The sequence below is a fragment of the Fimicolochytrium jonesii genome (assembly GCF_025526975.1).
Source record: "Fimicolochytrium jonesii strain JEL569 chromosome Unknown EV422scaffold_36, whole genome shotgun sequence".
Classification (NCBI taxonomy): domain Eukaryota; kingdom Fungi; phylum Chytridiomycota; class Chytridiomycetes; order Spizellomycetales; family Powellomycetaceae; genus Fimicolochytrium; species Fimicolochytrium jonesii.
Window position 1 is genome coordinate 1,347 of NW_026515703.1, and position 12,176 is coordinate 13,522.

General features: G+C 54.6%; 4 protein-coding genes across 4 annotated transcripts; 2 read left to right on the top strand and 2 right to left on the bottom strand.

The window, feature by feature from the left end:
• Window positions 1-525: 525 nt before the first annotated feature.
• Window positions 526-1,087, top strand: EV422DRAFT_485550 (F/Y rich C-terminus-domain-containing protein; the record flags this gene model as incomplete). Its single annotated transcript, XM_053067375.1, has 2 exons — window positions 526-698; window positions 781-1,087. Coding segments are annotated over 2 exons (480 nt in total), but the record flags the coding sequence as incomplete, so codon positions are not given.
• Window positions 1,088-4,055: 2,968 nt separating this feature from the next.
• On the bottom strand, window positions 4,056-6,123 carry EV422DRAFT_283008 (beta-lactamase/transpeptidase-like protein). Its single transcript, XM_053065977.1, has 4 exons — window positions 5,669-6,123; window positions 5,413-5,577; window positions 4,815-5,343; window positions 4,056-4,725 (listed from the first exon to the last, which is right to left on the bottom strand). Exons 1-4 carry the CDS (start codon window positions 5,966-5,968, stop codon window positions 4,109-4,111), a joined length of 1,611 nt encoding a protein of 536 aa, XP_052921418.1. The 5' UTR covers window positions 5,969-6,123; the 3' UTR covers window positions 4,056-4,108.
• A 1,158-nt stretch (window positions 6,124-7,281) lies between these two features.
• EV422DRAFT_282948 (kinase binding protein CGI-121-domain-containing protein) lies at window positions 7,282-8,396 on the bottom strand. Its single transcript, XM_053065975.1, has 3 exons — window positions 7,915-8,396; window positions 7,507-7,830; window positions 7,282-7,445 (listed from the first exon to the last, which is right to left on the bottom strand). The coding sequence occupies exons 1-3, from the start codon at window positions 8,239-8,241 to the stop codon at window positions 7,305-7,307; spliced, it is 792 nt and encodes a 263-aa protein (XP_052921419.1). The 5' UTR covers window positions 8,242-8,396; the 3' UTR covers window positions 7,282-7,304.
• Window positions 8,397-8,625: 229 nt separating this feature from the next.
• On the top strand, window positions 8,626-12,128 carry EV422DRAFT_571634 (uncharacterized protein; the record flags this gene model as incomplete). The annotated part of the gene is made up of 6 exons (XM_053073017.1): window positions 8,626-8,757; window positions 8,839-8,970; window positions 9,055-9,125; window positions 9,202-9,458; window positions 9,530-10,183; window positions 10,270-12,128. 6 exons carry the CDS (start codon window positions 8,626-8,628, stop codon window positions 12,126-12,128), a joined length of 3,105 nt encoding a protein of 1,034 aa, XP_052921420.1.
• Between the last annotated feature and the right edge of the window lie 48 nt (window positions 12,129-12,176).

Genomic DNA, 12,176 nt, shown 5'->3' on the forward strand with positions numbered 1-12,176 from the left:
CCCACAATAATCATAAAAGATGAGAGATGTGCTGGATGTAAGTTATCACCCGTCCTATGGTTTTAGACAGCTTTGGTAGTAGCATCTTGTTGACTTCTCCATGTTTACCCTTACCCATCCAGGAACACGATCACTTGACGGCCAAGTTGAAAAAGGCCAAGTATGAGATTACATATCTGAAGCAGACTACCGAGTACGCAAAGCCATTCTCTCCTAATGAGATTCTATTGTCTGCCTGCGCGGGATGCTAATCAGAAGAGTGTCTCTTTTTGACTTAGTATCCTGCTCGATCGATTGATGACATATGAAGATGCAAGCTCCTCGTCTGGATCGGACTCGGATCTTTCGTCATCGTTTGATAGCGATTCGGATTCTATGGACACCGATGCGTCGATGAGTCTTGCTCGGAACAATAACCACACCCATGCCCAAACAAACCCGCGCTCTATCATCGAAACAGAGCAACCAGAAGCCACCCCATCCATCGTCACCAAATCAAGAGCGCGCCCAGCGTCCAAAAGATACGTGCCCGTCAAGCTCCGCAAAGTGCAACCCGTGCCGCGCGACGAGTCGGGAAAGCCGATCGTTCCGTTCAAGAGCGGGATCATCACTGTGCATCAGCTGGGCGAGGTGGTGTATGACCGGAAGAACTTTCATAGTGAGAGGTATATCTATCCTGTTGGATATGTTTCTTCCAGGTGAGTTGCGCAATGGACTTGGTAACTTCAACTGCGGCGTCAAGAAGACTAACCCCCTTCCCTAACTCCCTCCCACCACCAGAAACTACGCAAGCATGGTCTCCCCTACCAAATCCACCCGCTACGTCTGCTCCATCCTCGACTCGGGCGCCGACGGCCCGCGCTTTCAAATCGTCCCCGACGATGCGCCCCAAAACATCATCACAGCGCAATCAGCCACCGGCGCATGGACAGCAGTCCTTAAAGGCGCGAACGCCGTCCGGAATCGCGAAAACAGTGCGAGCGCCTCTGGGCCAGAGTATTTTGGGTTCTCGCATCCGACGGTGCAGAGTTTGATACAGGAGTTACCGGGGGTGGAGAGGTGTGCGAATTATGTGAGGCAGGAGTATGAGCGGGCGCAGATGGCTGGGAATGGACGTGGGAAGGAGAAGGCCGGCGGCGCCGATCAGACGGGTAACACCGGCGTCACTCTCACCGCTTACCACAACGGGAAACGACACGTCAAAAACGGTATCCCCGACCTCATCAACCGGCACCATACCCCCCCAACCACAGCCATCCCCCACAACACACGCCAAACAACACCTGGCTTTGGGACCCCTCCCATCAGAAACAAGCTCCACCCCCTCCTCCTCCCCACTCCCAATCGCATCAGAATCATCCCTCCTATCCGACGACGACGCAAGATCTGATAGTTTACCGCCTGGGTGGAGCTTGGAGGAGGGAGGGGAGGATGCGATGTTGACGGCGTTGAGGAGGATTACCGGGGAGAGTTTGGGTGGGAAGTAGGTGGGGACTTTTTGGCGGTGGGGGGGGTGTGGGGCTTGGTTGGGGCTGGTGGATGTGGTGAGGATGGTTAGGGAGGGACCGCTGGCGCGGGAGATGTGGTGAGAGGATTTTGATTTGGTTGATTGTGAAAGAAAAAGCTACTGTAGATCTGTCTCTCTCAGTCTGTTGTGTATCATGTGCATGTGCAAATGTGTACACTGCTTGTACATAATTGCTGGGTTGTGTGTGTGAATCCTGTACCCCGAAGAAGGGGGCCAAAAGCGAGGAGAGGAAGAAGGGCGGGCGGAACGCGTCAACATTCCCCCCCCCCCCCCCCCCCTCCCCCCTCCGATCACCAGCCCTGGGTCAAGCTGCATAGGTGAAAAGGAACCCAGAAGGAACAACGTGCCAGCTGGTCCCATATGGCGTACGCACTGACTGGGTGTCCAAGCTCGGCCTCTCGAGTATCATCGCGGGAAAGATCTGCCGCGGCGCTGTTCACGATCATCGGATTTCCGAAGAACCCGACATCGCTCCCTCGACTCCACGCCCTGCATCCCAGTAGGCCAGTTTCCTCAGTCCACGGGGGAATATGTGAATGCGATTGGCGACATAGAATGATGTAATCGTCTCCTTCCTCTTCTTTAAACTCCTCAAAACAACTGTAGCGGCGGCCCACCCTTCCCTTATTCCAGGCTTCGTAAAGATCGTCCTCGAAGTCCTTAGTCTTCATCCACCCAATAAATCCGAACGGTGTGTTTGGCGAGGAGTTCACAAGTGTCTGAGAGCACCTGGTCGGAAAGATGGCGAAGTATGCTCAATCATCTGTCCCTTTTGTTGACATACAAAGGCCACAAGCTCGTTTGTGGCGAGGTTGTGGAGGGTCGGGATACTGGTAGACATTGCTCACTTCGTAAATAAGGAAGGGAAGGTGAAAGGAAAAAGGTTGCTGAAAGACGAAGAGTGGTGTTTTGACCACCATGCGGGGCCTGGCCACCTAAAGAACAACAACCTCCAATAACTGCTCGACAGGCCACAACAGCCACCCTGGGCTGTACCACCGACAGATTCACAAATTCCCATGTGGTGCCGGCACAGTGACGCCTCATTACGCTTCATTTTGCGGCTCCGCAGTCATGCATTGAGAATGGTACTGAACTCAGAACTGTCCCGATTTGCGAAGGCTAACTGACAGGTGCGGTCGACTGACAGGTACTGTCAAAGACTGCTCACCTCATGAACCGCATCCTCGTGCGGTGACTGCCAGAAGCCTGCCGGCTGTACGACCCTTTTCAAATCGTCTGCCAGGACGTAGAGCTTGTCATCCTTGCTTATTTCAGTCAGATTGTGAGTTTCCGATGTCATGATGGGGAATTCGGCGGTATGACGCCTCCTTTTATAGTTTTTTCGTGATGCGCTTTCCTGCCCCGGCTGGATTGAAAGTCACAGCCGCTCTGACATGACACTGTGCGCCGCTCGACCGAACTCATACTGGTAATGTACTTTTGACGACCGAAGTCTTATTCTGCGCCGCTCGACCGAAAAGCCCGGGTTAAGCCCGGGTTAGCCCGGAATCGGTGTGGAGCGCAAGTTGTAAAACGCACCACTTTCCTCGACGCCGTAAAGGTACATCTCATGCGAGAAGGCTGAGGCAATGAAAACCCGGGTCCCCGTTACGGCAATATTGAAGCTGTGCATGTCTGATGTTGCATCATGTTGCATTGAAGATATTGCCACTTGTTATGATTCAGAACTACGTGAACTTTTCATACAAACAATGATTAATCTCTATCTGTTGTACATAGCACGGCGCAGGGGTAACAACCGTTTGAGACGGGGAAGGGTAAGAACTATAGCTATACGAGAATCAACGACGCCTGCATTCAACCAAGATCATTGCTCTGGGAGATGTAAGACGCAGCGGAGCAGATTCCGGCGACACCGCATTGGTCTCTGCCGGTGCCGCCTTTGCGCCACTTCACCCGTCCACAGTAATCACTTCCTTGGCCAACTTCGCTTTACTCGGGGATGACGCCGAGCGAGGCGACCGCGGTGCCGATTTCGGCTCAGACGGATTGGCGAGGGTCCCGAAGCGCTCAGCGCCGAAGTCCTGGTCCTCAACAATGTAGTGCGATCGCTTGAGTCGATTGCTGGGAGTGTAATCACGGAGTGACCCTCAGCTGCTGAGACGGTCTTGACGACATTTGAGGATGCTCTGTCTGTCGGCATAGGACATCTTGACCGCGCACCCTTCTCGGCCGTCACTGGGAGGTTTGAAGGGCCGCCATCGAGGGAACCCCAAGCCCATCGGTGAATCAGACGTCGCTGCGGCTGTTATTCTGCGCGGAAGGCTGTTATTCCGCGCCGAACGCGTCGGAAACTTCAATTGTCTGCGACGTTTCTCGCCCCAACGGCGTTCATCGCGACAAACGGATGCGGCATCATACGAATATGCGCTCCTCACGCTTCTCTCCTCATTCAGCAAATGTCTTGTATAAGGTACTGTAACATAGTAACATGGTCATTCGCTCTCTGAACAAAGTGATTTACTAAACAGGTTCAGGTATATGTCTTCCATGTCTTCTATATAAGAGTGCAAAGTTGACAAACGTCGGGAACCACCTTGCCGAGCACAGAGCCGCTCAGGCGGCATCCACACGCTTGAAAAAGTCCTGACACCCCGGCCCCGGTTCATCACAGATTTTAACCATATTCCCATCCAGCACAAAGTAGTATCCCTGGACGGCAGTCGAGTTGGCGTCGACTTTGGCGGTGAACATGAACGGAGGGAGAGCAGGCGCGCCTTTTCCGATAAGGCTCATTGATGTCGTTGGACCGCCGGCTGGCGCATATAAAGTGCCTGTCATGAACTTGCGCCGTTCGCCGACCGCCATGGTCAGATTTCCTTGCGCGTCTACACCGACGAGCATTTTGCCCATGATGCGTGACTGAAACTCGCCCGTATAAGCGGAAGTGGGGAGAGGGAGTGGGCCAGGTTGGGGGAATGGTCGACTTGCGGGCACTGCAGGGCAATCGTGCTTGGGCTCGCCAAGTTCCGCTGTTCCGAGGACGGCGTCGAATGCGGTTGCGCATGCCTCTTCGCGGAAACAGTTGCGCGTATTGTCCGCGCTCGACAGCACGGCCACTGCGAGGTTGGCTTCCGGGAGAAGACAGAGATTAGAGGCGTAGCCCAGGTTGTTGCCGCCGTGCAAGTAGAACGTGTAGTTGCGCCACTGGCCCTTGAACAGTCCGAACGTATCTGAACGCGGAGATGCACAAACAGCGGGAAGCGATGTGGTCAGTATCAGTTGCATAATGCCAAGCCAGATGTTTCGTCACGACACTCACAGCTCAAGTCCGACGTATTGTGACCATGCAACAACTCCGAGTGATACAGTTCTTCAAGCTTTGTGTCAAAGCGCATTTGGGGGTCGCGGAACGGTTGGAAAACCTTCGAGCCAATAGCAAGCGGATCGGCATCCCCTCGGAAGGTCTGCAGCAAGGCGCGTGCATACTTTGCAAAGTCTCTGACGGATGTGGAGATGGCGCCCGCTGATTCTACTTGCAACACGACATCTTCGATGCGGTCGGTGTCGGTGGACTGCCCGAGGCTGCGATCAGGCATCTCCATGAATTCCGCCATCGTTGCCCTGGTGGCGCTCAAATGGAGCGGGACGAAAATATCCTGGCGTATCTGCGCTGCCCAATCGGCGTGGCCTGTCGCTTTCGCCGTAAGATAGCCCGCAAGACCAAACATTGCGTTGCTGTACTGGAAGCGTGTACGGAGGGGTGCGGATGGCGGGATATTCTTTTGATGTTGCAGAAATGACTCGGTTGTGTTCCATGCGAGGAGGACGGGGATGTTGCCAGCTACGCCCTGCCCAACGAAGCGCGTCGAGTGAGCTTCCATCTTCACAAACGACTTGTTACCCGCGTATATACTCACCGTTCGATGGGAAAGGAGGTCCGCGAGAGTTACATTTCTATCAGTGTCCGGATCCCAAAAGCCGGGGTAGTTGGGCCAGAATTCATGAACGTACTCCTGCAAAGGGGTGTCCCAATGCATCTGCCCTTTGGCAACAGCGCGTGCAGCACCTAGCGCGGTGAAAGACTAATGACGAGGAAGGTTCAGTTTCTATGCCTGGACACCACATTCATCCCAGTGAGATCTGGACACCACATTCATCCCAGCGAGATCTCACCTTAGTTACAGATCCCATCAAGAACGATGTGTCAATGGTAACCGGTTGGGTCTTTGCAATGTCCTTGTGCCCAAGTGCTCGCAGCCAGGTACGACCTTCATGAACGACTGCGACGGATGCGCCGTGCACATCCAGCTTTTCACGCAAGGCATTCAGTTGTTCAGTGAGGGGTTGCGCCCAGGACGGATCGTGAGGATCGAGAGCGGCCACGTCGACAGGAAGCGCTAAAGCTGATTTTCCAATTAGCGCGACGGTGCATGAAAGCACGGCGGCGGCGGTTGTTGTTTTGATGATGAACATTGCTGCTGATCGGAAGCGAACGGATCTGAAGTAAGCTTTGAGGAGTGAAGGGGACCGAGGAATGAAGTGATGTGTTGAGGACTATGAAGCGAACGACAGGGATTGCAAGTGGCTGCAGCTGCTCTTATACACATCCCTTTGCGCGAAAATAATCTTGTTTCATACCCGCCGTCATGGAAGGTTGATGCATTCCTTGTCGGCGATGCCAGACAGGACTTTTCCAGTCTTGGCCTTCTTGGCACAAGCCACGCCGCTTGACCCCGCCATTCCACTGGATTACCGACAATTGAGCCTGCTCTTGGCTAGAGGCTATGCTCCAACCCCACCATAATTACGATGCACGTTCGCATTTCGTGCGAAAAGAAACGCGAGATGTCATGGACGGCGGCAGCGCGAAACTGAACGCGTGCGGTTTCGCCGTGAAACGACTACGGTCAGGTCGCACATCCCACAGACTCATCAGATTCACAACACAGTTGAACAGGTCGTAGGGTTTCCCTCGTTTTCAGCCTTCTTGGCACCGGCGGTCAGACCTGTCACAAATATGAAGCCCGAACTGTGCGCAGTTGACTGTCGCGCATGTAACCCTAACTGTAAGTTATTGCGCGCGGAGGGCTGTGATTGTGCTCGAGGAACGTAGTCCTCTAGAGTGTATGGACGAGGAGGAGGTTGCTGAGTAAGCTTCCCTATTTTTCTTCTCGAGTGTTTGTAAATAACAAGTGTAGCCGTAGATTCCTTCCCTTTCCCTTTTATCTTTTGAGCTATCGAGTGCTATGACTGAAGGCCACGGTAGGGAGGGAGGGATGGCTCGAAGAAGATGAACTAGTTATCGGGAGCGCAGAGCGCATTAAGGACCTAATGTCTAGGGAAACCCGTAAACCCTCCCGCGCCGGTGGTAGACCAGGTTCAAAGGTTGGTGCGACACCCGATGAGGGCATGTAGCGTGACGAATCTCCACTTGGTACTTTCTGCCCGCCGTCGCGGCGATGCCCTTCACGTCCGCTTCAACGTATAGCTCTTTGCATATGGCTGCAAGACGGATGACCCAACATGGTAAAGTGTCTAAGTGAGTCCCATCCACAGGAACTCCTCGTGTACGCCAAAAAAAGACTCCTCGGACGGCGCGACGGAAGGCAGACGCATCAATCGCCCGCTTATGACCGTCCTTTGAGCAATCTTGACCCCAGGTTTCCAACACCCTCTGCTTCGCTAGTCGTGAATTCTCAGATGGTTTCGCGTAGAACTGACCTTTGTGGGTCTTATCCATCTGAGCCGAATCACGACTTTTAGGCTTATCAAGGCTTGTGAGTTGTGACCAGATCAGTCGAATCCCTTCTCAGTTGGTATACCCCTTCAGCGCCATGGTTCCTATGACAATGGCAAGCAAGTCATCTGCGTGTGATGGTGGTGCTGCTAGCGCGGAACCCTTTTTCCCTTTAACATTGCCATTGCTGCCGTTCGCACCGGTCTTATAGATCTACATAGGAAAAGATTAGCACAGGGGTGTCCTACTGATTGGTGAATTTGGGTCAACCCACCTTGGTCACGACATCTAGGTCCACCAATTGGCCAATCCTCTCAATTCCAGTCCTGCGTCCCTTGATCAGCTCCTCCAGCTTTCGATGCACTTCTGCTTGCTCCTCATCCACACCAGGCACCCCAGCATCACCGATTGTCACCGCAATCAAGGATGTCGGAGCGGTATCTGAGATCCCAAACGAGCGCAGCGCATCAGAGATGTTGTTTGTTGGTGAGAGATTGAATATGACCTCAGAGTATAGTGTGCGCGTGCGCATCGAGGACGACGACTGAGCTAGCAGTGCTTTGAGGGCGCTGAGCTGCAGGAGGGTTTTGTCCAAGATCTGTCCCATGGGAAAAGTATTGCGTCAGTCTTGAACTTGCGACATTTCACAGCAAGGCATTTCTGTGGCGAGACAGTCACTCACCGCAGCTCCGTTGAGTAGAACACAGTTTGGCACAACGCCGCTCCCGGACACAATGAACTGCTTCGATTCCTTTGCATTCACCACGTCCTCAAAGACAGAGACATACAGCTGTGCCTGGCCCCTGGAGACGGATATGTAGGCCAGGCCAGAACCGTCTTGGGTGTCGTTGCCATTGTTGTCAGACGGCGGGAGGGAGGAGATGGGCTGGAGCGGTAACGACGGCGGTGGAGCGCCAGTTGGCGGGGCCGAGTCTGCGGTTGATGTGGACGGGAAGAGAGCGCCCAGCGGGATAATGGCGTAGGGCGATGCGGCTGCAGCTGTGTACATTGTTCGAAGTAAGCGAAGAGTGCGGTATTGGGGTAGATCTTGCTACATATGTACATATGATGGCGTGTGAGCAAAACAGCAATGGATCGTTGTCCAAAGGAAAGAGCCAGCGTGAGATGTCGCCCTTGGAAGTTGGGGACGAGTTTCTGCGAACGCCCAATGTCAAACGCTACGACAAAAACATTGCCCATATACATGCAACTGGCCACTAGCGCAACACACGTTGTGAGACGATATCTTCCCTCTGCATACATTGCATATATCCACAAGAGCATAGCAGTCCCGGCGGCAGCTCAACATCATATCAAGCTTTCTCACCTTCACAACACCACCACCATCCCCGTTCCCACTCAACCGCTCATCCCCACTCGAACAACATCCAAAATGGACACCCTGGACAAATGGGTCTCAGAGAAACTCTCCGAACGCCTCGGCATGAACAAAGCCGAGCTTGAGCAGGTCACGTCGTACCTCATGTCTATGCAATCACCTGATGAATGTGTAGGGTTCCTCATGGTGCGTGTCACACATTTCGAGTGATCTATAGAGTTGGAGGGTGTGTTTTCTTATCGCTTACGGCTTGTGACGAATTTTCAGGGCATGGTGGGCGACGACGCGACGGCGCTAGCGTTTATCGAGGAGTTCAATGAGCGGAGGTTTCCGAAGTTTGCGGCGAAGGGGGTGTGGAATGCGCCGTTGAAGGCGGAGGTTCGGAAGGGGGTTCATGGGGTAGGTATCCCTTTTTCTCAACCTGATGTGGAATAATTTGCGAAGGGCGCCGGTGGGCTGATTGGAGAAAAACCTTGTTTGCAGCCGGATCAGGCGGCGAAGAATGCATTGGGCGGGTACAGGAAGGCGAAGGAGGAGGAGGATTACATCGTCGGGTAAGTCTCGACTCTCCAACCGCCCATATGTTGATGGCGTAGTATTGCAGCTTTAACGAGTTTTCCAATGTCTCAGCAAAGCGAGCACTCGAAACGACATCTCGCATGCACCACCGCCGAATGCTGCAAGCGAAGGCACGCTATTAAGCGACAAGATCGGCGGCGCAGGGCCTAGACCTGCCGATGCATCGCGAAGTCCGCGTGCTGCTACTGGGAAGGCAAAGCAGAAGAAAGGGAAGGATGTCTCTGCTGCTTTGGATGAACTGGATCGGATGGTCAAGGTTGGGAAGGCGCCGCCGGGGTATGCTGGGAGGGTCGTCTGTGAATGTTTGGGTAGGTCGTATGTGAGGCTTCCAGTCCATGTTGGCCGTGATGGGAGACTAACAGTGGGCAATAAATCTCAGCGGCAGTCCACGGTCTAGTCACCAACTGCATCACATGCGGCAAGATCGTCTGCCGTCTCGAAGGCGAAGGCCCCTGCCCCTGCTGTGGCAGCGACGTCCAATCCAAACAACAGCAATTCGAGCTCCTCCAAGAACGCGCCTCCTCAGCTCCCTCCAAAGCCGGCCAAAAAACCAAAGCCCGCGCCGGCAAAGACGCTTACACCAACGCCCGCTACGGCCGCGCCGCAGGCGCCCAGATCCCGTCCGTCGCAGCGTCCAAGATCGCAGCGATGCCTACCCCCGACAACGCTGCGCAGTTCCCGACCCTCATGTCCGACGAAGCCCGCGACTCGCTCCGCCGCGCCGAGCAGCAGACCGAACGTTTACTCGACTATCAGCGCAACAGCGTCGCGCGAACTAAAGTGTTTGACCAGGCGAGCGATTTCAGCTACGAGGACGCGGCGGCGAACAAGTGGCTGAGTTTGGAGGAACGCGCGTTGGCGACGAAGCGGTTGCAGGAGCAGCGGAGGGTGGAGGAGGAGCAGAAGCGGAGGAGGGTTATTACGATCGATTTGAAGGGGAGGAGGGTGGTGGCGGAGAAGGCGCCGGTGCATGTGCCGGATATGGATTTCTCGTCTGCTGCTTCTTCTGCGAGGAAAGCTGCTGCTGAAACCGGTATGTACAGTGGGTGAATCTTGTCTGCCGCGTCGATTATCCTGATTGGCTAATGTTGTTGGACCAACTGTTTATGGACATCGCAGAAGAAGAGATTACGGATTTCACAGGCCTAGGCAATTTCTACAACCCCTCCCTTGGGGCCGATGCGCCGCGTTTTATCCCTACTTCCTCCCACCAATCCTCCGCAAAGTCTTCCAAAGCAAGCAAAAGCGGCGAGGCAAAGGGGAAAGTACCAATCCAGCGGCGAAAGCGGACAGACTCGGAGCAGACGCCCGTCGAAAGCGGACGAGGGAGCGATGACAGGAGACCGATAACGGCTTCGGCAAATTCGGCTGAAAAAGATGATGATGCCGCTGAGAAACCTGCGCTGTCTTCAAATGCGATACCGGAGAAGCACACCGACAAAAAGACCCGCCCTTCCCGCCGCACCGCGAACGCCGCCTCTCGTAAACCGCAGCTGAAGCGGTTGCAACACGATCTGGAAGGTTTCGGCGACTGGGGTCATACTGGCGCCGGCGAAGAGGACAGTGTCGGCTTTGAAGATCGGGCGATCCCGAACACAAGGGCAGAAGACCATGGTGATGAACCCTCATGTGTTGCTCCCAATGGCCGTGGATCCAGTGGAGCAAAGAAGTCCAGCAAGCCTTCCCAAAGTGGAACCGTCACCCTACCAGACTTCCTAGCGTTTACAAAGGCATTCCTGGCCAAGGCCGGGAAGTCCAAGACCAGACAGCACATCACCATCATAATCGGCAACGAAGCCGCCGACCTCGACTCGGTCGTCTGCGCAATCTCGCTCGCCTACCTCCGCGCCCAACAAAAAGGAAAACAAAACACAGTCTACGTCCCCCTAATATCCATTCTCCGAGCCGACTTCCCGCTCCGCACCGAATGCCCCTTCGCCCTGCACGCCGCCTCGCCCTCCACGGACCTCGTGCCACACCTCACATTCCTCGACGAGATCGATCTGGACTACCTCGACAAAGCCCATGATGTGCATTTCGTGCTGGTGGATCATAACGCACTGGCACCGACGTTGGAGCGGTTTGCGGGGAGGGTTGTAGGGGTGGTTGATCATCATGTTGATGAGGGTTTGTATACGGACCAGAAGGGGGATGTGAGGATGGTTAAGGCCGTGGGGAGTGCGACGACGTTGGTTGCCGGTGAATGGCGGCGGGCACTTTCTGAGAACGGGAACAGCACCGTCAAACCCACCCTGCTGACCGGACTGGCCATGCTGATGCTCCAAGCGATCCTGATCGATACAGTCAATCTGGTTGAAGCATACGGCCGCGCGACACCCGAAGATCGGGAGGCTGTGCGGTTCCTTACGCCTTACGCTCGCGGGGATATCACCACCACCATAACACAGCAGAACGAGCGCGACGAGACGTGGCTTCAACACCTATTCTCAGCCGTACACGCCGCCAAAACGAATATCACGCACCTCTCTACGCCTGATCTGATACGGAAGGATTACAAGGGATGGGTTGTTCATCCCACCCCCGGCACCAACAAGACGGCAAAATTGGGGATATCGAGCGTCGGATACCGCATTCAGGGATCGGGTGGGTGGGCTGCCCGTGAGGGAGGGAAAGGGGAAGATGGCATGAGGAGATTGGTGACGCAGTGTCGCGAGTTTGCGGGGAAGGTGGGGGTTGATGTTTATGTGCTTATGACGGCTACCGAAGTCGCCTCATCCTCGGACTCCTCCTCCGCGACGGTGTTCAAACGCGAACTTCTGCTCCTCTTCCCCACGTCTACGGTCTCGGAACAGCAGCAAACGGAGCTTGTGACGAAGATTGAGGCGTCAACACTTGACCTCGCATTCATCACACAGATCGACGCCGGGGCGAGGTTGTATGAGCAGCGGAATGTGCGCTCGTCGCGGAAACAGGTCCAGCCGGTTTTTGAGGAGGTTATTAAGGCTGTGTATGCGTAGGGTAGGCGTAGCTAGGCGTAGCGCATGACAGCTGATATAACCTCTGTA